Source organism: Pipistrellus hanaki, assembly GCF_964339955.1.
Source record: "Pipistrellus hanaki genome assembly, chromosome: 2".
Taxonomy (NCBI): domain Eukaryota; kingdom Metazoa; phylum Chordata; class Mammalia; order Chiroptera; family Vespertilionidae; genus Pipistrellus; species Pipistrellus hanaki.
In genome coordinates this window covers 200,054,214-200,077,429 of record NC_140504.1, presented here as the reverse complement: position 1 = coordinate 200,077,429, position 23,216 = coordinate 200,054,214, and the positions used below count along the sequence as shown (strand labels likewise).

The following is a 23,216-nucleotide window of genomic DNA, read 5'->3' as shown; positions in this document are numbered from 1 at the left end:
AGGCCATGCTGACTTTCCTTCTTTCCTACCAGGGTCCACACCCATTGGGATGTGAACATCTCCTTCCGAGAGACGTCCTGCAGGTGAGGTTGGGGCCTGGATCAGGCTTCCTCCCAGACAGTGTGTGCTTCTAAATCTCTCCAGCCTCCTCCTTCATCTGCGGTCTGTCTTTTGACTTGTGCCTGGGCCTTGGCAGCACAACCCTGGATCCAGAGTGCCCCCCTCCAATGGGACTGGCCATTTGAGCCCATTTGCCTAAAGATGAGGTCATAGCTGCCCCCTCCCAGCCTCCCAAAGACCCACCAGGAGGTGAGAATGGTGATGTGTGAATGGGATCTTGAAGGAAGCATGGGAGTTTCCTAGGGAAAGGGGATGTCTGCAAAGACATGGAGAAATGAGGGGAAGGATATGGGAGCGGAGGAGGTTCCCAGTCAGCAAGTCTAGCTCGATCAGATGTTAAAAAGCCTTGGATTCTAGCCCTCTTGGGCATTGTCCTCCAAGCATTGGGGAGCCACTGAAAGTTCTTGAGCTGGAAGAGTGACCAGGTGTATGTTTTCAGAGGTCCTCCTGAGGTTCTGCCCAGCAGGTGGGGGGTTTGCTGAGTCCACAGTGATTCAGGCTGTGGAGGCAGGACGGAGGGAGATAACAGTGAGGGGACCTGAGAGGAGGTTGGGGGGCATCGGGAGACCCAAGTTTATGGTTCCCGGGGGACAAGGGGTGATCAGTCTGTGGGCAGAGCCCAGGATGTACTTTCTGGCCAGTGGGGTCAAGTCTTCTCCTCCTCCGGGGAGGCCACAGGAAGGGCAGCGGCAGTGAGCATCAGGACTGGCTGAGCTTCCTGGAAGAGCACGGTGGAGCTGTCCTGCCCACTCCCAGCCTGGCTCTGAGGTCTAGATCTGGAGCCAAATTACAATGAAAACATCTTCAAACTTATTTCTTCCTCGTTTTGAAGTTACCAGCTGAACTGATCCTTTTTATAAACCATCGTGAACAGAGATGACATCTTATGAGGCTTGTACTTGGGAAGCCACAGGATAAATTTATTCGCGAAGCCGGTAGGAACCCAGGAGCTGCTGCTCCTCCCCAGGTCAACTCTCCCTGCAGGCCCCCAACAGCGCCCCCACGCACCCGGCCTTGGAAAGTGGGAGAGGTTCCCCCTGCTCAGACAGGCAGTAGAAGCAGCTAGGACCACATCCTGGCTTTTAGGAGAGGAGATATGGTGAGGTGGGGAGGAGTGGCTCCCCGCCATGCAGCACCCGGCCCAGCTGCCTCATACTCCCCACCCTCTCTGTCTTTGTTGCCGTGGCCCTTTTTGGCCCTGTCCCTCTGCTCTTTTATCTCTAGTCTCTTGTCTGTCTGTCAGACTCTGTCCATCTGTCCAATCATGCCTGTTTGTCTGACATCTTCGCTCTCTATCCTTCTCTGTCTGTCTGTTCGTCTGACTCCATCATCCATCTTCATCTGCCTCTCCATCCTGTCCTTCTATCCATCTGACCCTGAAGTGAATGGGTTTCAGCAATGGGCAGCAGCAGACGTGGTCCCTGCCCTGTCGGAACCCCTGAGCTGGCCAGGAGGTGGGAAAGGACTGAGCAGTGTGATGGTCGCTGAGGAAGCCTGTAAGGCTCCTTTTCCTCCTCCCAGCACACCCTCCTCCACTCAGTCCCCCAGGGAACCTCAGAGCCCCCCTACAAATTGCGAGTAACAAATAACAGGTGAGAGAGAGGGTGTTTTCATGGCTTTGAGAACTCATGGGATGCCCAGTGAGGATTCACCTATTATCAGTAGTGTGTGCAAAGTTTCTTTGTCATGTAATTTGTTCAGTGAGTGACCAGAACAGACTTCCCAGGGCAGGAACTGCCTATCTTAGAGTGAACCCTCAAGGCAAAGAGTGGGGTGTCCTGGTTTCCAACAGGCATCACCCCCAAGGGGCTGCACCTCCGAGTGCCCAAATGACCTGTGCATGAAAGAACTGGTGGCTGAAGTGGAGGCCAGTTCTCACCTAGCAGTCACCTTCTGCAGGAGCCTGGGAACCTGAGGGAAACATTGGCCCCGCCTCTAAGCCCCACCCCACCCTGGTGCTGAGACAGCAGCTCATCTCCTAGCCCCCTCAAGTTGATGAGGATGAGTGAGGGGGTGGATTAGCTTCTAATTAGTCCTCTACAGTACCTGCTCCCACCTCACCCCCTACGGCGGGGGGCACCTTCTCTCCTGAGGGTGAGGTGGGAGGGAGCCCAGCCCTGGTGTCTTTGGTGCTGAAACTGATCTGCTTAGGGGACAGCCCTGGATTAACTGCTCAGCCGCCCAGGCCAAGTTGCAGGGCTACTTAATGAGGTTTAGGGTCGGTTCCAGGTCACTCCATGGAGGTCCCCCTGCAGTGGCCCAGACAGGAGACTGCTTGGTTACAGGTGGGCCAGGGAGCAAGGGTGCTGGGGGGAAGGGGCAGTCCCTCCTGCTTCTCCTCTGTCTTTTTTTAATTATTATTATTTGCCTCTTGCACACCCCCCACTGGCCATGTGCCTGCAACCAAGGTTCGTGCCCTTGTCCGGAATCGAACCCAGGACCTTTCAGTCCGCAGGCCGACGCTCTATCCACTGAGCCAAACCGGTTTTGGCTTCTCCTCTGTCTTGCCCCAACTCTATCTGCAAGGTGGCAGGTGACCCTTCTTCACTTATGGAGTGGGCCGCCATCTCTACAAGTTGCACTGGGGTTTCCTCACTCCCTCTTCTCTCTGGGGTTCTGTAATATAGGGTTGAGCTGATTTAACAGGAACAGAAGCAAGAGAACAGAAGAGTTACCTACATGCTTACCCTAAGCCCTCCCCTCCCCCCGCCCCCCAAGGCCTGGCCGAGGTTCTGCTGGGATCCTTGAGGTGAGCAGGCTCTCACCATGCCTGTGTCCATGTCCGGAGGTCCACAGGGCTGTGGCCCCCCTGAGTGCATGTGCCTGTGTGTCATGAATGTGCGTCTCCATTCATGTGCTGGCCTTTGGTCTGACCCTTGGTTTCCTTATTTGAAGAAATCGGGGGTCCCTGGCTGGCTGCAAGTTTTAGTTAAAATAGTGTGGGCAGCCTTCTCTCTGAAGCAGCCAGGGCTTCAATAAGTGCTGCACACACGTGACAGTGTGTACCCGGGCTCCCCGGGGGCAGGTGCACTGCCTGGTGGGTGCCTGGCTGCCTTCCCAGTAGGGAGCATGGGCACAGTTCTGGTCACTAGAGAGAGCATGGCAAGGCTGCGCCAGCCCAGCTCTGCACAGACCCTCCCCGGAGCTGCCGTGGCATCTGTGTGCAAGTTCCACTGCACAACAGACACTTGGCAGGTGCTAGCTGTTCGATGTTGGTCCTGCTACAGGGATGCTCATACATGTGGGGTCACAGGCCACCCCGGAGGTGTGCAGAAGGCATGGTCGCATTCAGATGCTGCCCCCTGATGCTGTACATGACCACACTCAAGCTTGGTCTGGCACCCTGCCTCATGGGTCCCACCTTCCCCATCTTGCCTTGCTGCAGCCAGGAGAGCGACCTTCCCACACTCCTATCCAGCCTGCATCGCAGCAGCCACCTCGTTATGCCTGAGCATCAGAGCCGCTGTGAATTCCAGAGAAGCGGTGTGGAGATAGGCCTGGGAGGTCCAGGTGAGGATCCGGGAGCACCAGGGGCCAGGAGGGGGCTGCCAGGGCCACAGCAGCTTCGCCTGAGGACAGCCCTTGCCGCCACCCTTCCAGTATCTGTTCAGTGGCCTGGATGCCGCCCCCGCCCCCCCCCCCCCAGCCTTGGCAGGCAGCCAGGGAGGCCAGTGGAGGAGGAGGGAGGTGGCGAGGCCGGCTGTCCCCTGGGGCTGCATGTGATGGTAATTGTGTTAATCCCGGCCAGCAGGGCAGACGGGGGCGGAGGCAGTGGCTCCATGGTGGCTGCTGCTGCGGTGGGCTTGGAGTGGCGAGGCCTCTGTCTGCCGCTGTGAGCAGAGGCAAGGACGGTCAGGGATCTGCGGGTCTCTCAGAGGCTCAGAAAGGCACACCTGCAAATGGCATGCACTGAGCACCCTCCAGCCCCACAGCACACGGGGTCCCAAGAGGGAAGGGTCCCTCACTGAGCAGGAAGGCTGGGTAGGAAGGTGCTGGCCCAGGAGCTCTGGGTTCACCTAAGCGGGGTGGCTCTGTGAGGGGCAGCAGCTCAAGAGAGAGGGGCTGTGGGCTGGGAAAGGAGCTGGCAGGGTCCCTGGCTGTCCTAGGAGCCCTGGGCAGGGAAGTTTCCAGCAGTGGCTGCAGTTCTCAGGTAGGCTGGGCAGGGGTGCCAGCATCCTGGGCCCCCAGAGCGTCCTATTAGTGCCCCCCCACCCCCCCGCCCACATGCCTGTGCCTGGGAAGGGCCTGGGTGGGGACTGCTTCTAGAGCCACGCTGGAGGCTGCTGAGCAGGCGGCTGATAAAATCTAATTGCCCCATCGATCGGCAGAGCCTCCGGAGCCCTGTGATGATTGAGATATTCTGAGCCAGGGGGCCCACCCTGGACAGCAGGGCGCCTGCACCACACGTGTGCCCAGCCCCAGCCAGGCTGTGCTGGGGCCCTGCATGGCTGGGTCAGGGTGTCCTCACTCCCACTTTGTGCCGAGGTCACCACTGCTCTGCAGGAAGTGCCACCTGTGCACTGGATCCAGGTTTCACCAAGGTCTCGACCCCTCCTCGGAGCTGTAGTACCCTTTGCCTCCCTCTGTTCCTGTGGCCCTGGCGTGGGGTCACCTGCCTGTCTTTATCTGCTCTACCCCAGATACCACTGCTAGTCCTGTCCCCACAGCCCCAGCCCCTCCCTGGCCCCTGAGTGGGAAGGTCGGGAGGACTGGGTGGGGGGGGTTCAGGTGGGTGGGGGCAGCACCTTGTGGTTGGCGCCTGCTTCTGGATATAGGTTGTGTCTCTGCATAAATGTGGCCCTCGTTGCAGACTAGTCACCTGGCCCTCTGGCAGGGCCTTATGTAGCCACCACGCGGGGACCTCTCCCCGCCTATATAGAAAGGGGTGGGGGGTTCCACTGTGGACAATGGGAAGCAGGTCACAGGGAGGTGAGAGCCCTGGGTTATGTGCAGGTTGGGGTGTGGACCCAGCCCAGGCCCAAGCTCAGGCCAGCCATAGTTGGATATGCAGCCCTCCTACCTGAGACGCTGAGGCCACCGGCTGTCCACTGGGCTTCCCTAGGGGTCTCGTGCTGGCTGTGCCTCCATCCTGCCAGGCCCCTGAGGTAAGGATGGGGCAGGGCCTGGGCTGAGCCACGGGACAGGCCAGTGGCAGCAAGGTGGCCAAGATCAATAAGTTATTAGCACCATTCTGTCAGCTGTAAAGTGGAGATTGATCGCGCCGCACTTCCTGGGCTGATAAAAATGACAGATTAAGGGAATAAGGAAAAGGAGTTAGGCTCTGGAGCTGATGGCAGTGTCCCTTCTCCGAGGTGTCCTGGCGGCCCTGGGTCACAGAGGTGGCAGCTCCTGCACCCCATCCCCAGGCCTCCATGAGCAGAAAGAGTGTGGGGCAGTCCTCATCCCTGTCCTGGGAGTAGCACAGGAGCCTCTTCTCCCTCTCTGGCAGGTGGTGAGCAGGCCTACACTTGCACTGGACAACCATCTGGCTGGGTGGGGGCAGCAGGGTGCCTGTGGGGTCCTGAGTTGCCACCTGAGGCTATTACCAGAAATGTGCCATCACACACACACACACACCCAGAGCCCAGGGCCAGCACTGTCCTCTGGCTAGAGGCCTGGAGCTTGGCTAGGCAGGGCCTTGATGTGGCCAGGACCTACAGACATCCTGAGCAGTGATGGGTGTGGTTCTGGGTTGACCTGGGGCTGGACAGGGCCAGAGGCTGGAATTACTGAGCCTGGGTCGTCCCTCTCCCTCCCTGCTCTTCTCAATCTCCATCCCTCCAAGCCCCGAGATACAGAGTGGGGCTCACTCTACCCTCCCCCAGGTGACCTGTTGGGCAAGAGGCTAGGCCGCTCCCCCCACATCAGCACTGACTGCCCTTTGGAGAAGAAGGCTCGAAGCAAGTCCCCCCAAGGTGGGAGCCCCATGGGGGTGGAGGTGGCGGGGGCAGGTCACAGGAAGGGGGGGTATACGGAGACCCTGCACAGGGTGGGGTCAGCCCAACCTCTCCACTGGGGCGGTACCGAAGGAGACGCCTCCCCATGTGCTCCCCCCACCAGAGACTCTGCTGCTGTCAGAGCTGGGGCCCAGCATGGCCCCCGAGGATCACTACCGCCGGCTCATGTGCGCCCTGAGTGAGGCCAGCACCTTTGAGGACCCGCAGCGTCTCTACCACTTGGGCCTCCCCAGCCCTGGTATGTGTCCCTTCCCAAGTGTCCCCCTACTGTGCTGGCTCTCCCTGCCCGTGGAGGCTGACACTCGCCCTGAAAAGAAACCCTGGGGTCTTTGGCTGCTAACAAGGCTGCACTGGGTGCAGGGCCTCATAAGCAAGCTCCCTGGAGGTGGGCAGAGACATGACTCTCCTCCATCTGCCTGAAGAAGGACCCCACTAACAGGTCCCCTGCGGCCCCACCCCTACCCCCCACCTGTGTGCCCCCTTCGGCCCCACTCTCTCACCTGCAGGGCCACACACACCCTCGCCACATGCAGACACTATCATTTCACTGTGAGCCTGAGTGGGAGTGGGGGCTGATGCCCCTGCCATCCATGCAGGCAGTCCTGTCCCTGTCTCCACTGCAGGCCTCCACTCCAGCTGGAGGGTGCCGCAGTGTCAGGGCCTCCTCCAGGGAGCCCTGGGCCTGCCTGAGGGAAAGGAGGGAGGGGGAGGGGGAGGGGGGAAAGGGGAAGGGGGAGGGGGAGGGCGGAGGAGGGGGGTGAAAGGGGGAGGGGGGAGGGGAACGAGGGGGAGCAGCAGCCTTAGGAACTTCCCTGGTGGATCCAGGAGGACCGCACTGGTACTCAGAAGCCTGGCTGGAGGCGCCTGTCCCTCCCCATGCCCCACCCTGTCCACAGCCCTGACCATCTGTCCGTCTCAGCTCTCAGCTTGGGAGTCCCACCCACCATCGCGAGGTCACACCTCAGCACCCTGCCCAGCTGCATCCTGACCCCAGCCCCCAGTCTGCGGAGCTTGGCTGTTGTGGCTGGAAGATGGGTGGGGGGTGCTAGGAGAGGGGGCAGGACTTCCTCTCCTCACACAGGCACTGTCCCCCAGGGCAGCGAGGCACCGAGAGCCTGAATTATTCACCAAATGTTAATAATTTAAAAATCTTTCTTTTTAATTGCTTTCCCTGCCCTGCCTGGGGCCGGCTCGGCTGGCCTGCGCGGGGGAGGGGGCGCCGGCCGCCGGGGAGCAGTGCCGCGAGCTGGGCTGTCAATCACGGCCCGCGCCGCCGCCCCCGCTGCGGAGCCGACTGTAAATAACCCGGCCGCCAGCGCGCGGGGGCGCGGAGGCCCCGCTGGGATCGATGCAGGCGGCCGCGCCGGCTGGGCTCTGCGGGCTGGCACCCGGCCCGGGCAGGGCCCACCTCCGCTTTTCGGGTAATTAATTTATAAACAGGCGGCGGCGGCGGCGGCGGGAGCCTGCACACGCGGGGGGGCCGCGGGGGGGACTCGGAGGCCCGGCCCCGAGCAGGCTGGAGGGATGCGGATGGGTAGCAGAGAGCACCAGGCGCTGGGTGGAGTGCGCAGCCTCAGTCTGGGGTTGGAGACCACACTGCCCTCCAGGAGCAAGCGGGCGCCCTCTACCTTGGGCATCCCCCTCGCCCCCCTTCTCGAGGCTCCTGCAGCCTTGGTCTCCATGCTCTCTGAGCTCAATTTCTTTTTTTTTTTTTTTCTTTTTTTAATATATTTTATTGATTTTTTACAGAGAGGAGGAGAGAGGAATAGAGAGCTAGAAACGTTGATGAGAGAGAATCATCGATCAGCTGCCTCTTGCACACCCCCTACCGGGGATGTGCCCGCAACCAAGGTACATGCCCTTGACCGGAATCGAACCTGGGACCTTTCAGTCCGCAGACCGACGCTCTACCACTGAGCCAAACCGGTTTCGGCTGAACTCAATTTCAGCAACACTCATGCACCCCCAGCCTCCCCTGCCTGCCGGGTCCCCCCCCTTTCACCCCTCCCACTGCAGTTTGGTTACTAACATCCCCATATCACTTCCAAATGCTTTCCTGGCCCCCTCCCAAGACAGATGGGTGCCTCCCACTCCCACCCCAGCATCCTGTTGCACCGTAATGACCTGTCTCCCTTGCCCTGTGGTCTTTTTGGGTCAGTGTGAGGACGTGCTCTCACTGGTTCTGGTCTTGGTGTCCTTGGCCAGCGCCCTGCGCTTGCCCAGGGTAGGGGGGTGAGAGCCCAGGGGGCTCTGGGTCACTGCTGTTGTCGCCCCTTCCCCAGACCTCCTGAGGGTCCGGCAGGAAGTGGCAGCAGCAGCTGTGAGGAGCCCCAGTGGCCTGGAAGTCCACCTGCCCACGCCCACAGGTCAACGTCGGAAGCAGGGCCTGGCCCAACACCGAGAGGGCAGTGCTCCAGCTGGCACCCCATCCTTTTCAGAGAGGTACTGGTGTGTCTGCATCTCAGAGGCCCCCATAGTCACGGTGCTTGTTGCTGGGGTGGGTAGACATCACCTGGTTTCTGCAGGTCAGGGTGGCAGCCTGCACCTTCATACTTGTCAGCCACCTTGACTCATCCCAGCCACTGGGCTGGCCCTGGGTTCATAGCTTATCGTGCAGAAGGGACCTGAGGCCCTCCTGAGCTGGGCAGAGGCCCGAAGAAAAATATTCTTGGGGTAGAATGCGTGGGGGTGACCCCCGCTCTGGTTGGAGTGCTAAGGACGATTCTCTTTCCATTGATCAACTGTGGGACCTGCTGAATCCAGGTGCCCCCGAGACAACTGAGGGCCTGGATCCCCCAACAGATAGGTGAGGGCGTCAGATGCAGATTGGGGGACTTGTGGAGAGGGGGCAGAAGGCAGAACTCGGACGTCGGAGGCCCCTGCCTCCAGCAGCATCGATTCAGACTCGAGCCTTTGGCGACACAGACGCTCGTTGCGGCCCGGAGGCCCCAGGAAGGGGGGAGGGGGGCGGCAGACCTGAAGAAGAGCGAGCGAGGGATGGGGCGGGAAGAGCTGCAGCGATCTCAGCCTCTGGCCCGCTCCCCGCTTCCCCACAGCCCCCACCAGAGCGCCGTCTGCAGCCGCCTCCCGAGTCGCGGCTAATTGTGCTCCGCCCCTGGCCGCGCGGGGTCCGAGGACGGGGAGGCGAGGGCCGGCGCGCCGGGTAATTACCGCCGCAGCCGCCGCCGCCGCCCGCCGGGTCAGCCTCCGCGCCGCCGCCGAGATTAATTGGCGCCGCCGGCGGGGGCAGGGCGGGGGCGGCGCGCGACCCGAGGCCGAAGGGGAGCGGCGCTCCCGCCGCCAGCGGGGCCGCAATTAGCGGCGCGGCCGGGGGCGGGGCGTTCCGGGAATGGAAGGGGCGCACGGCGCTCACCGCCCTGCCGTCCACAGGGAGCTGTCCCAGCCGGCCCCCCTGCTGTCGCCCCAGAATGCTCCGCACATCGCTCTGGGCCCCCACCTCAGGCCTCCCTTTTTGGGGGTGCCCTCGGCTCTGTGCCAGACCCCAGGTGAGGAGGAGGCGGGTGTTGGAGGCTGTGTCCAGGGGGGACCCTTGCGTTCGGGTCCACACGGTTTGCCTGTGCCCCACCAGCGTCCGCGAGTGTTCCTTTAGGACCCAACCCTGCCAGGGACAGCCGGGGTGGGGGTAGGCGCTTGGGGGGCATGGACCGCTCGGCCACCCGCTCCGTGGACTGTCTCCTTCCCCAGGCTTTGGCTTCCTGCCCCCGGCCCAGGCGGAGCTGCTCGCGCGGCAGCAGGAGCTCCTGCGGAAGCAGAACCTGGCGCGGTAGGTGGCGGGGCTGGCTGGGCCGGAGGTGGCCCCGTCCCGCTCGCTGGGTCCTGACCCCCCCACCCCGCTGCTCCTCCCTCCCTCCCGCCAGGTTGGAGATGTCGGCGGAGCTGCTGCGGCAAAAGGAGCTGGAGGGCGCACACCGTCCTCAGCTGCTGGCGCCAGAATCTGCGCTGCGCCCGCCGGAAGGCGCAGAGGCCCTTCTGGTGCTGAGACCCAGCTCCACACCCAGGCTGGCGCTGCCCCCGCAGGGACCCCCGGGTTCCCCCACCCCGCCTCGGGAGCCCACCCGCCGCACCCCTCGGAAAGGGAGCGTTAGCCCGGCCTCAGCCCGGCCCAAGGATACCGCCAGGGCTGGGCTTTGGGTACTGGATGGCTCTGAGGATGAGCCCCCCAAGGACTCGGATGGAGAGGACTCCGAGATGGTGACTGTTGGGGGCCGGGGCCCTGACCCAACTGGAGGGACCAGCTCTGAGGGGAAGGGACTTCTCTCAGGGTCCGTGCTGCCCCCATCTCTGCCCTTGAACGTGCCCTGCGTCAGCCCCTACTTACACACAGGTGGGCACCCCAATGATCTAGAACCTTCAATGGAGGTGGGAGGGGTTGGGGGGGTCGGAGGAGACTATCCCCCCCCACTTCCCCTTAGGAAAGTCCAAGGGGGGAAAAGACCCATTTATAGTCATGATCTGGACAAGGGCAGAGGTGAGCAGATGGATGGGAATCTGGAAAAGAGGCAGCCACAGTCCTAGTAACACCCCCTCCCAACCAGGAGCCACGGGGGGACTCTTCAGTGATGGGGAGGAGGCCACCGCCCCTGAGGACATCAGCAAGTGGACAGTGGATGATGTCTGCAGCTTTGTGGGGGGCCTGTCTGGCTGTGGAGAATACACACGGGTGAGGGGGCACCTGCCCAAGATGGTTCTGAGCCCCTGTCCCCCGTGCCTCTCCTCACCCGTTCCCCTCCTCAAAGGGTATAGGGGGCACCGTGCATGCTCCCATCCCCACCCGCAGTGCTGTGCCTTCCACATAGGCATATGCCCAGGTTTTCTTTCACATGAATATTTCCCCTAAAACTTCACAAACGGCTCCTCTTGGCTCCACTTTCCAAAGCCTCGAGCCCTCCGCCACCCCAGCCTGACCTGACAGCCTTGGCCTGGCTGAGGGAGTTTGCAGGGCAACCAGGCAGTTCCCACTCGGGCTGACAGGCTCTCACTCCACCAGGTCTTCAGAGAACAGGGGATAGATGGGGAGACCCTGCCCCTGCTGACCGAGGAGCACCTCCTGACCACGATGGGCCTGAAGCTGGGGCCTGCTCTCAAGATCCGGGCACAGGTGCGTGCCAGGGGGCGGTGGTCCCACATCCTGGAGGGACAGCACGAGGCCCTTCCTGGCTGCAGACCCCAACCCAGGCCTCTCTCCATAGGTGGCCAAGCGCCTGGGCCGAGTCTTCTACATGGCCAGCTTCCCGGTGGCATTGCCACTGCAGCCACCAGCACTGCAGGCCCCCGAGCAGGAGCTCACCTTAGGGGAGCAGCCCCTGTCTCCAGCAATGACCCCCTCACCCTATGGAGGGGGACAGCCCACCGCTGGCCAAGCTTCACCCAAGCAAGAAAATGGGACCGTGGCTCTGCTTCCAAGGCCGTCAGACCCCTCCCAGCCTCTGTGCTGAGTTGTGGGGGGCCTGAACAGGCCTCCACCCTTTAGTGCCAGCCACTGCAATACAAATGCTCCTCCACACAGCTGGTTTTCCTTTGGTTTTGGAAGCAAAAACACAAAGAACTTTTAAAAGAAAACATGTGACTTAAGAGGAAAAGAATGTGTTTTCAAAGACTTCTGGGGGTGATGCAGAGCCTGGCACACATGCCTGGGATCCAACCTGGGTGCTGCAGACAAACCAAAGACGAGCAGTTCGCCGGCCAGGCGGCCCCTGGCTCCCTTGGGAACTGGGACTGCAGTGAGATTTCAGCATCCTGATATCAGGTGAGAGCTCAGCTTCCCTCAGGGGTGCCCAGCACCCTCCGGTGCAGCAGTGGGCATGCTCCACAATGCAGGTGTCCGTCACCAAGGCTGCCACTCCAGTGATCAGCACAGTGCTTGGTACTTCCTGGTCTTTTATGTTGTAAAAATAAAGCCCTGTCCACCTTCTACTGTCCTTCCTGGGGTATGAGCACTGACCCCCAGGCCTCACACATAAGGCCACGCTGCTGTGAGATGGGGGACTGCACGCAGCCCAGGGCATGGCCCTCAGTCCTCCTCCGAGAGTTGTAGGTCTTCCAGTTCATCCTCCGGCCCCTGGGCCAGCAGTTGCCATAGCTCCCGGGGGGCCAGCCCTGACTCTGCATCAGAGCCTCCATCTGCAGGGAGACAAGGAGGCTACATAAATTCTGCTTTATCAGAAAGAAGCCAACTTGGGGGTTACTCATCACTAATTAATCACAGCACTAATTAATTTATATGTGCCACTGCTGCTGGCCACTAGGGCCAGCAGGAACAGAGCAACTGGCCCTACATCCCCAGGGAGGAGCCTTGGGCACACGGGCTCAAAGGGCACAGCATCCTGACCCCAGGAAGCACTCACCCTCTGAGTCGCTAACTTCTTGACCGCTACTGCTGCCGTCCTTGTCTTCATCCTGGTCTTCCTCCTCTATCCCCTGCTGAGCTCCAGGAGACCTACGTGTAACTGGGGGCCAAGGGAAAGAGCCCATGGGAGGGGTCCACAAGCAGAGGCACAAGGGGAGGGTAGCTGGGCTCATAGCCCAGCACCCACCCTCCCCTTGGGCCTTCTTTGTGCAAGTGGAAAACATTCAGAACTGCCCTGGAGAGTAGTGGGGAGAGGGACAAGGCCTAGGAACACATGTTCCAATTCCAGGAGGCCCACCTCAAAGAAAGCAAAGTGGTGGGGAAGGACGGAGTGGCCCCAGCAAACAGGAGCAGAGGTGGGAGTAGGTGGCTGGGAGTTCTGTTCAAGCCAAGCCATGCAGGCCCACCTCTCTCTGAGAAGTCCACAGCATCATCCTCATCACTGTCCAGGTCAAAGAGGTCCTTAAATTCCACCCTGTCCTCATCCTTTCTGTCTCCCAGCTTCCGCCGCTTTATTTCAGGTAAGTTCAGATCTTCCAGCTGGAAGACCCAAAACAAGAGCAGAAGGCGAGGGTGTGCTGGAGCCCTGGGTACCAGCCCGGTCACACAGCCACAGCCGTGCTACCAGCAAGAACCCTCGTTCCGACTCCACACCTAGACCCGGTGTCCTGTTTTCTTCCTCCACACAAATACCTGCTGGGCCACTTTTCCTCCCAAAACCTAGTGAGCATCCCTAGGATTCCTGGACAACTACCTGCCAGGTGAGGGAGGAGGCCCCAGCCACCCACTGGCCTTTAAGTCCCATCCAGGTCACCGCCGCATCCTTCAGGGCAGCCCCCGCCCTTGCAGACATTGTTCCGAACAGGCTCCACTCCCATCCCGTCTTAAAGTCATAGCCAGGGTGCTAGGTCCTCATCTCAGAACAATCCAGCCAGGCAGGCCCAGGCTCCGACACCCTCTCAGCCCATACCCGCTCTTTGCCACTGATTTCCAGCTGGATCTCTCGGTCCCTCAGTTTCCGCCAGTGGCTGTAGTACTTGGTGAGCGGAGTCCCCTCCTCTCGGATCTGCTTCTCCCAGTCATCCTGTGGGAAACGGTTTGGGTCATGTCCCATCCTTGGCAAAGCCCCAAGCCCCAGCCATACTCGGTGTCCTCCTCACTGACCACGGCCTGCCGGTTGGCCACGCCGAAGGAGGCTCTCTGGCGGAGGCTGCAGATGTGGTCTGCATTCTCCTGCACCTTCTCCAGCAGCTGGCGCACCTGCCGGCAGTAGTTGGCCACCTTGCATTCTCGGAGGAAGGACTTCAGCTGCAGAAGGAAGAGGGGCTCGGCCAGCTCCACACAGGGCTGCTCTGCACACATCCAGGGGCCCACCCCCCACGTGTGCCCGAACAAGTGGAGCCGTGGGGTGGAGCCATCTGAGAACCAAGGCTTGGCCCCTCGGATCCCCCGTACATGAAGCTGTTCTGGCACAGCCACTCATTCATTTACACACCTGTGGGGTCTTTGTTTGTTTGTTTGAATATATTTTATTGATTTTTTACAGAGAGGAAGAGAGAGGGGTAGAGAGTTAGAAACATTGATGATAAACATTGATCAGCTACCTCCTGCATACCCCCTACCGGGGATGTGCCCGCAACCAAGGTGCATGCCCTTGACCGGAATCAAATCCAGGACCCCTCAGTCCACAGGCCGACACTCCATCCACTGAGCCAAACCAATTTTGGCCACTTGTGGGTTTTTTCCTTCGACAGCAGAATCGAGCAGTTGTGTAAATCACAAAGCCTGGCTCTTTACAAAAAAAAAAAGTGCCAACCTGTGGAGCTTCAAGCCTGGAAATAGAGCCTTGCCCACCCAAACCCATGTCCTGTTGGGCCTCTAAGCCAATGCACTGGGTGGAGGCAGCCCCACCCCAGGGCGGCCTGTGCCTCCCTGAAACAGGAACATCTAGGCTAAAAAGCAAAGGACTCCAGAGAGAGCCATCAGGGGCTTCCGGGAGGGTGGACGCACCCCTGCCCCCGATGGCCTGAAGGAAGCTGAGGCAGCCCTACTTTCACACCATACACAGGACCACAGGGGAGGCATGCAGTCAGGAGACCAGCCCACTCCGTCCCAGGAAAGACTCCAGGCCATCTGTCCCTGGGCTGTGGCAGGCCTGGGATCCTGGTAGTCACCCAGGCCAGCGTCCCACCACTGGCTCTGTGGCTGACACCCAGAAGACTGCCTTCTTCCGCCCCTGTGTATACAGGGAGCTGAGGCCATTAAAACAGTCTAGTCAGCCTCACAGTAGGTCACAGAGAGATCTGGGCAGGGCAACCGGACAATGAGCACTCACCTGCAGGATGGCGGGCAGCGCGAGTTCGGGGAAGGCAATGCTATGGGCCTGGCTGTGCAGGTACTCGAGGGTGAGGTCATACAGCTGCTCCACCAGCCCGTCCTGAGGAGCAACGGGAGAGGAGCTCAGGCACCTCCCTCACAGGCTGAATGCCAGCTCCCTCCCAAGGCAGGAAGAGGTGGGGAGCTACAGCTTCACTCAGGTTCATGGGGCTGGGCCCACAGGTGTCTGCTCCCTGACCCTGGGAGCCTACGAGAGTCTACGCATAACCTACACCGGGCAGCGAGCCCTTCCTGTCCACACTCCTCTTGCCTCCATGGTCACTCAGGATGCTGACCTGCGTCCTCTGACATCCTGCGGTGGCCCCTCCTGGGGCACTCCCTCCCTAACCCCTCCCTGGAGGCCAGCCTCACCCGGTAAGCCTTCTCCTGCAGGTTGACCTTGGACAACTTCAGGATCACAGTGAAGTTGATGGGCTTGGAACTCATCCGTCCCGGCTTCCTGTTGAAGTCAACCTGCTGGAAAACCTGCAGGACCGACGGCCTCTTCAGCCAGACTGCAGTGCCCACATCCCACTGCACCCTACCCACACCAGACCTGCAGCCCCACAGATCCCCCTGGCCCAAGAGCTGTTCGCCCCCCAGAGTGGAACCCTGGCCAATGGTGTGCCCAGGCCCCGGCCTCCTACTGCTGCTGCTGACCCTCCCCTACAACCCGGCCTGAGTGCTGCATCCCCAGGAGCTACACACCGAGGGGCACGAGGTCTCAGGCGGGAGCTGGCAACCTTGCCACTGCATCCTCTACAGAGGGCAGGCTGTGTTCTGTGTGGGTCCTGCCTCGGGGAGGAGCCCCCGCCCCCCCGTCAGGAGAGTAAGGCAACCCACTGGCCTCTAGCTGGGCACCTCTCCCCAGGATACCAGCGCTAGGGAGGTGGGGGCAGGGGGGGTTCATTCTATGAGCGTGAATCTTCTGTCCCTGCCTCAGGGGTGATCGGGATGAGTTCCTGAGGGGCACATGGGCCGAGATTGGGGGAGCCCAACTGGGAAAGGCACCCCCAACAAGAGACTCCACAGAGCTGAGCTCAGGTCAGCTCCAGATGAAAAGCAGCCATGATGCGTGGATAACAAAGTGGTCCCCGGGAGGGCAGGGTGCTTGCTTCCTGGGTTGGGGCCTAACCACGAGTGATTTCTGGCCTGAGCTTGTGTGAGCATGCAACGCAGATGCACACACTTGTGCACACACATGGGGACGTGCAGAGGGCAGATGCAGCCTTGGAATTAGACCTGGGTTTCCGGCCTGGATCTCCCGCTCGCACTCATCTCGGACAAATGCCCAGATTGACCCAGGTCTGTGCCTTAAAACCAGCACCTCTGGTCCACCCCACAAGGCAGCTTCCTTGTCCTCACTGCTGCTCTTGCCAATTAACACATGCCACCAGCCTATGCAGGACAGCGATGCCCTTGCAGCACCTGGCCCTGCCCACTCACCTCGAGGATGAAGGGCAGCACAGGGATGAAGGTGCCGGTGCCCTCGGAGAGCAGCGTTAGGATGCGCACGCAGTGCATGCGCAACGGGTAGAAGCGTGCGGTGGGGACCAGCCTAGGAGCAAGAGGATGGGAGTCAGACAAGGCCCAGCCCCCCGGGATCCCACAAGCCCGCCCCACCCTCCTGGCACTGCCCTGACCTTTCCCATGGAGCCCCAGCTGCAGCAGGGATCCTCCCTATCACCCCTCAGGGTCACTGGCCACACCTGCCCCACCGGATTACTGACAGAACAGGGCAAGACACAGGCCTTCAGGACTTGACTCCTTGCTCAGTTATGGGGCTGAAGGGACACCCAACCAGGTCTAACTTTGTTTCAGTTAAATGTGTTTGTAGGGATCATTCATTCAAGCCTCTCATCCCAGCTTTCAACTCTCCTTCAGGACAGGGCTGCCCCCTCCTGGCCAACAGCCACCAGGCCCGCACAGCTCCTCCATTCTCTGCTGAGACCCATGCCCAATACGACATCCAGGACTCCACACACCAGACCCCACCTGCTCTGTCCAAGAACCCTGTGAGAATGAACCCAATCCCCTTCAAACTGCACGTGGCCCTCTCCAAGAATGCACACTGCTACGTCCTCAGACAGAGACACAAGGGAGGCACTCACAGTGCAAGCCACCGGGAAGCTGAGCTACCCAAGCCTGGGTGTACCCCCACGCAGGGTACAGGCCGTAGGCAGCTCCAGCCCAGCCCCTCCACGGATGTCACTGAGTAACAGACCGCAGCACAGACCCTCCCTAGAGACCTGGCCACCTGGGAGAGGACCCCTGCAGGAAGCCTGTGATTTGCCCTCCAGGCCTCAGGGCCCCACACACTCAGACTCACTTGATGCAGCCGAGGACAACCTGGGCGAGGGGGTAGATCAAGGGCTGGAGGGTGTCGCTGGGGCAGATGGTGCTGAGGACACGGCACCACAACTGCAGGCAATGCATGAACTGCCAGTTGTACACAGACTGGTGTGTCTCCTGCAGGGAAGCCCCCAGGTCAACAGGGTCCCCAGGGCCCAGGCCCTCCTCTGCGCCATGTGCACAGGCCCCAGCAGGCTGTGCCCCTCCCAACCCCACAGCCAGGACCCTGTCCAGCCCGGCCACACACCTTCTTGCGCATGGTCATGGCGTTGCGGAGGTGGATGGCGAGCTGGCGGATGTACAGGAAGGCATGCTGGTAGGCAACGCTGGTGTCCAGCGCCAGCAGCTCGGTCAGTGTCCGCTGCATGAAGCTGATGAGGGGCAGCGTGCTGGGGGAGGTGAACTTGCAGTTCCTTACGTACGTGATGTACATTTGCTGCCGGAAGACCAGTCACAGCTGCCTGAGCTCCCAGGCCCCAAGGCCCCACCACAATACCTGGGTCTGACCCTCAGAGCTACTGCCTCTCAGAGCCACAGTCCGGCCGTGTCTGCTGCAGACCCTCTCCTGGGGCCCCTGCTGCTGCTCAGTTTCCGCAAGGATGTACCCAAAACCTTGGGCACAGAGTCTGCGGTCAGAGGGAGGTCCCACTACCTAGGGAGGGTGAGCTCCAGCAGGAACGAGTCTGAGGACCAGCAAAGGGACCATGAGGGACTGAGAGGAGGAGCCTGCTGCCAGGCCTATGCAAGGGGATCTGGAAGTTCCATGCGAGGCAGGCCACCCTCGTTTGGAGCCGGGCACCAGGGTCCCTGCCCCTCTCCACACCGATGTCCTTGTGCACTGAGGGAACAGCTGCACACTGTAGTCCACAGAGGCGGGGCCGGGGCAGGAGGCCATCATTGTCACCACCCCTTCCCAGGGAGAAAAGGTGACAAAGACCTGGGTCTGCCTCGAGCCAGCCCCTGTGAGAGGTGCTGACCACGAAGGCAGCCTGCCAGCCCCTCAGGCTGAGCCTTTCAACCCAGGGGTGGGAAGCGCCGGCCACACTACCTTCAGGACGGGGCTCAGGAAGGTGTCTTTTTTGTGCCGGCAGACTCTGATGAGGACCAGGAAGGCCAACACTCGGACTGTCTCTTCGCCCGTGCTCCACAGGACCACCATCCTCTGCAACGAGCGAGAGGTCACAGCCGGCCCCGGCCTCCCCAAGTCCGGCCAGAGGCGTCCATGGTCATGGCTGGAAAGCAGCCTCGGCTCAGAACCTGTTCCCACACGCCCATCTGTGTTGCCGGTTTGGGGTTATGCTTAAGGGCAGCCACATGCACTTGAGCACGTCAACGGGGTATGCCCACCTTGAGCAGCATGCGGCACTGCTTGGGGAAGGTCAGGAAGTAGGGCACGGAGCTGCTGATGTGCTGCAGGAGCGCTGCCGCCACCGTCGCCTCTGCCACACAGGCCACGAGCTGGGGGAGCAGGAGGTCAGCACCACCAAACCCACCACATGGAGATACAGAGAAGGACCAGACCACTGCCCGTGGCCAGGCCCTGGTGACCCAGCAGCGCCCCACCCTCCATGGACACCACACCTGTATGACTGAGCTCAGGTAAGCCTTGACGTCCAGCCGGAGCTTCCCCCACAGCGGGCTACTGGATGGCTGCAGCAACCTGCAGAGACCACCCCACCCCACCAAATGAGACCAAAACCTTAGACACCCCCGTTTACATTCTGTCCATGCACAGGACACAGGGCCCTGTGGGGAGACCCTCTCGAGAGTGGCCATGACCAATGCATGAGGGATAGACTGCCACTTCCCCAGGGTTCCCAGAGGGCATACACCCAGGTGCTAACCACCACCATTGCAACCAGGTTTTCTGTGGCCCGAACAAGCTTTAAAAAAAAAATCAAAGTCGCCCTGGCCGGTTCCCTTAGTGGATAGAGCATCAGCCTGCAGACTTAAGAGTCCTGGGTTCAATTCCTCTAGTCAAGGGCATGTACCTCAGTTGCAGGCTCAGTTCTCGGCCCCAGTCGGGGTGCAGAGTTAGTGTGGGAAGCAACCAATTGATATATCTTTCTTTCTCACACCAACGGTTCTCTCTGTCTCTACCCGTCCCTTCCATTCTCTCTAAAAAATCAATGGAAAGATACCCTCTTGTGAGGATTAACAACAACAAAAACCCTGAATTGGCTGGTGTGGCTCAGTGGGTTGAGTGACATCCATAGACCAACGGGTGGGTTGCAGGCTCAATCCCAGATAGGGACGTGAGGGAGGCAGCTGACAGACGAGTCTCTGTCATCAATGTTTCTCTATCTAAAAACCAATAAAACATATTTTTTAAAAACCACCTGCTGAAGTACATGAAGGGCCAAAGGCCAGGGGCACCATGGCGGCTCCCTCTGCCCAGGAGGCAGTTCTTTCCACCTCCTCCCCCAGGGGCAGCCAGCGGCCTCCTTCCCAGGAGGGCACCACCAGCACTGCCTCTGCTGCCGCACACCCACTGCCAGTCCCCTTCCGCCATACCCTGCACAGACAGGGTGCCTCCACTCGGCCCAACCACCTCAGTCCATCAGGCCAGCCTGACCACCACCACCAGGCTCAGGTGATGACAGAGGGCCTCTCTCTGGACACCTCTTTCTTCCTTTGAAAGGCATTTGGGCCATGTGGCCCTCCCTGCTCCAAGTAACCCCTGTTCTACCAATCTGCTGCCCTCCTCCCTCCTCTGAATACAGCTTCTCTGCTCGATCTACTTCTAACTCTTAACCTGGAAGGTAAGGTTCTCAAAACCACCATCCACCAGGACCCCCCAGGAGACACACCCAGCAGCTGAACAAGAGTGAACAAGACTGTTCATCCAAAGAGGAAGATGAAAAGAATAGAGAAAGAGAAGGAAAGAGGGAGAGAAAAGGAGGAGGGGAGGAAGGGAAATAGCGAGGGAGAGGGGAGGAGGGAGAGGGAGAAAGAATTCTGACAGGGGAAAATCGTGAACAAAAGGAAGCAGTTTGTGGTCCCCGAGAAATTCTGGGCCAAGAATGTCCCTTCTCAGGAAGAGAAAAGGAAAGGGCCACTCCAACAGGCCCTGGGAGCCGAGCCTATCTCCAGAGCCCAGAGGGAGCCTGCTGTCCCCAACATCCCTCTGTGCCAGCTGGGCCCGAAGGGAACTGCCAGGTCCCAGATCTCTGCTTTTCCCACACTGCAGGGCCCTGGGTACCCCACCCTATCCCCCCTCACCTGCTGCTGTCCTTTGTAACTTTTCGAAATAGCAGCTTCTGGAGGCATCCAAAGAGGTCTCTGATGCAGAAGGTGACCAGAGCATTGAACACTGCAATGAAGGGACCAGAAATGCTGTTTACAGGACAGCAGATGGAACAGAGAGCCTGTATCCCAGGTCCCCTGGCCCCAGCTCACCAGCACTGTCTGTGACCTGGAATTTAATGGCCTCAGCACCCTCTGGGTCTCCTTGGGTGGTAGCCACAGCTGCTCGGAACGCCTGCACAACTTCATGGAACAGCTTTGGAGTTAGGTGTTGCTAAAGGGGCAACAGAACCCAGAAGGTTAAGGGAGCCATCGGCTGTGCTGGACAGAGGGAGAGGCAGCCAGCAGCTCCCAGGAGAGAACGGCACCCCTCACCCTCATTCTCACACAAGGCAGAGGTGGGGTGAGTGTTCCATGTGCCAGGAATAAACAGAGTTCAGAATCCTCCTGGGCGGGCAGGGAGCCCAGCTCAGGGACCACAGGGGAGGGGCTGAGGGTCCCGGATCTGGACAATGGCCAGCTGTGCACAGCTTCTGTAGTTCTCCCTTTCCATCCCTTCCTTTCCCTACAGAAACCACGGCCAGACCCTCAGAAGAAGAGGCCTGACTTGACCAACTACCAAAGGCACAGAGACTTCAGGGAGCAAGGAGCCAAAGAGAGAAACTGAGAGCAAAGGAGCAGGCACAGCCGCTAGGATCTGACTGAGGAGACAACGCAGCCCTGGAGCCTCCTCGCCTGAGGAAGAGCTATGCGAAGTAGTTGGTTTCTAGGAGGGGACCTCCCTTCTGCACAGTACCATGTGACTCAACCGAGTCAGGCCAACTCCTAATCACACACACACACACACACACACACACACACACACGGGGAGCGGGGGGTGTCCAGCCATTTCTCACTTTCGCTGCCTGCTTCCATCTCTCGACCATGGCCAGGGTCACTGGGGTAGAATCCCTCTTCTTCCCCTTCGATCCTCTGGAGGCCCCATCCTTGTCCTCCTCGCCTTCCTCCTCACTGGCTTCCTGCGCCAGACAGAGGGCCGGGCTAGAGCAGGATGTAGAGGCCAGGAGTGTGCCCTCTGCCCCCATCCAGCTCTGTCCGGGCCCTCACTTCCAGCATGTCGGGCAGGGAGTGCAGCTGCTCCTCTCCATCCTCAGAGCCGTCCGAGTCGCTGAAGTTCAGCAGGCTCTGGTCGTTCTCCTGCAGGAACTTGTAGAACTCGGGGTCTTTGTCCTTCAGCCGAGAAAGCTGGTCCTTGTGCTCAGATGCCCGGCCTTTACGTAGGCTGGGGAGATGGGGGTCAGTCACCCAGTCAGATGGATGGGCAGAGCCCGTAGGGGTGGGAGGTAAGGCTTCCTGGACTTCCCACTACCAGCTTCCTGACCTCCTCTGGGAAGACAGGGGGCTAACCTGCTCCCTCACAACAGCTACCCACAACGAAGGCAGGGGATTTCTAGGGGGTAGGTTTTAAGATCGCTCTGAGTCGCAAGCTCCAAGCTCACACATCCCACAGCCTACATTTCAGTAGGTGCATTTCAAACCCAACATGCACAACACTGAACCTAGGGCTCCCCAAACTTGCTCTACCCACCCCTGCTTTACCTCAGTGGTGGCAACTCTACCTTCCAGGCACTCAGGTGAAAGGTCAACCTCTGTCTGTCTCCCATTCCCAGCATGCGCTCTGTCAGGAGCTCCCACCAGCAATATCTTCAAAACCCCTCCCACCTCTTCTCTAACCAGCACCATCTTTCAGTACCCATCCCTGCGTCTACAGCAGCCCACGTGGCTCTCATATGTCACGTGCCATTCCTTCACTCTCAGCACAAATCCCTGCGACTTCCCTTGTTACTGGGACACCTTAGAAAGGGCCCCACCATCACCTCTCCAGGTCCACCCCTCTCCTGCCACAGCCACACTCACCTTCGCGGGAGGCCCGCTCCCAACCCGGCCCGGCTGTCCTGCGCCTGCAACACTAGGACACGCTTCCCCTACCGGCGGCGCCGCCGGCTCCCTTAGGTCTTTGGTTATCTATCACCTCTTCCAACGACCTTCTCACTCCACTTAGCACAAGATGCCAGCCACGCTCCAGCTTCCCCTTTCTGTCTATCCCTGCACTTCCTGGCTCTCTCTACCCAGCCTAAGGGGGCCTCCCGGGCCGGCCTATGCCCGCCTCCAAACCAGGCTCGGGCAGGCACCGAGCGGCCGCTCGGTAAGCATCCGGTGAAAGAGTAAACAAGCCCGAGAGTGCGGGGCAGGGGCCATCAGTCCCCAGACCTCAATGCTGAGGCCCCAGGAATAGCCAGCACCCCGCGGTTGGGGCACCGGGACGACGAAAGGGATGCAGCGCACACGCCCGGGGACACGCCCCGCTCACCTGGCGGAGGGGCTTCCGCCTGGCCCGTCCGGGTTCCGGGAGGCTCCGCGCGCCGCCCGCGCCTCGGCTTCCTCGACTGCTTCAGGCTCCGACTCGGACTCGGAGTCAAAACCCGAGGCCAGGAACTCATCCACCGTCAGCTCCGCCAGGCGCCTGCGGGCCCGACACCGGAATCACGAGCGCCCGCCAGCCCGGTGCCCGCCCCGCTGCCCGGACACGGAGGGACGCAGAGGGGCCCCTGTGGACTGGAGCGCCGCGGGGAAGCCTCATCGGTCCCAGACTCTCAACTCACCGCTTGCTGCCCCGCACCGCCGCCATGCGCTCCGGTGGCATCGTGAGCTCCGCTTCCGGCCCCAGAATGCCGCGCGCCAGCCACACTTCCGCCGCAGGCCCCACCCCTTGCCCCGCCCCGCACGCTGGCTCTGCG

At 60.5% G+C, this 23,216-nt stretch overlaps 2 protein-coding genes across 4 annotated transcripts in view; one reads left to right on the top strand and one right to left on the bottom strand.

Moving 5' to 3' along the window:
* Positions 1-12,011, top strand: part of SAMD11 (sterile alpha motif domain containing 11) — an 18,971-nt gene extending 6,960 nt beyond the window's left edge. For all 3 annotated transcript variants that reach the window (XM_084872793.1, XM_084872791.1, XM_084872792.1), the window contains exons 4-14: positions 33-83; positions 3,506-3,630; positions 5,946-6,035; positions 6,181-6,315; positions 8,360-8,519; positions 9,468-9,583; positions 9,783-9,861; positions 9,956-10,422; positions 10,634-10,758; positions 11,086-11,196; positions 11,288-12,011. In XM_084872793.1, coding sequence (XP_084728919.1) covers positions 33-83; positions 3,506-3,630; positions 5,946-6,035; positions 6,181-6,315; positions 8,360-8,519; positions 9,468-9,583; positions 9,783-9,861; positions 9,956-10,422; positions 10,634-10,758; positions 11,086-11,196; positions 11,288-11,533 — 1,705 coding nt within the window. In that variant the 3' untranslated portion in view covers positions 11,534-12,011. The remainder of the gene's footprint in view (positions 1-32; positions 84-3,505; positions 3,631-5,945; positions 6,036-6,180; positions 6,316-8,359; positions 8,520-9,467; positions 9,584-9,782; positions 9,862-9,955; positions 10,423-10,633; positions 10,759-11,085; positions 11,197-11,287) is intronic.
* NOC2L (NOC2 like nucleolar associated transcriptional repressor) lies at positions 11,666-23,216 on the bottom strand. The gene is made up of 19 exons (XM_084872794.1): positions 23,082-23,216; positions 22,790-22,942; positions 21,526-21,700; positions 21,315-21,437; positions 20,572-20,692; positions 20,395-20,485; positions 18,754-18,832; positions 18,520-18,630; positions 18,221-18,334; positions 17,420-17,608; positions 17,150-17,289; positions 16,267-16,378; positions 15,193-15,306; positions 14,780-14,881; positions 13,609-13,752; positions 13,415-13,528; positions 12,852-12,984; positions 12,443-12,544; positions 11,666-12,218 (listed from the first exon to the last, which is right to left on the bottom strand). The coding sequence occupies exons 1-19, from the start codon at positions 23,120-23,122 to the stop codon at positions 12,109-12,111; spliced, it is 2,268 nt and encodes a 755-aa protein (XP_084728920.1). The 5' UTR covers positions 23,123-23,216; the 3' UTR covers positions 11,666-12,108.

What these genes read in the sequence shown, in the direction of transcription:
- NOC2L (XM_084872794.1), bottom strand. Translation starts at nt 23,122, where the DNA reads ATGCCACCGGAGCGCATGGCGGCGGTGCGGGGCAGCAAGCG. An exon ending in TGTGGACTTCTCAGAGAGAG is followed by an intron (nt 12,545 to 12,851) that starts GTGGGCCTGCAT and finishes CTTGGCCCCCAG; the next exon opens with TTACACGTAGGTCTCCTGGA. An exon ending in AGAAGTTAGCGACTCAGAGG is followed by an intron (nt 12,219 to 12,442) that starts GTGAGTGCTTCC and finishes GTCTCCCTGCAG; the next exon opens with ATGGAGGCTCTGATGCAGAG.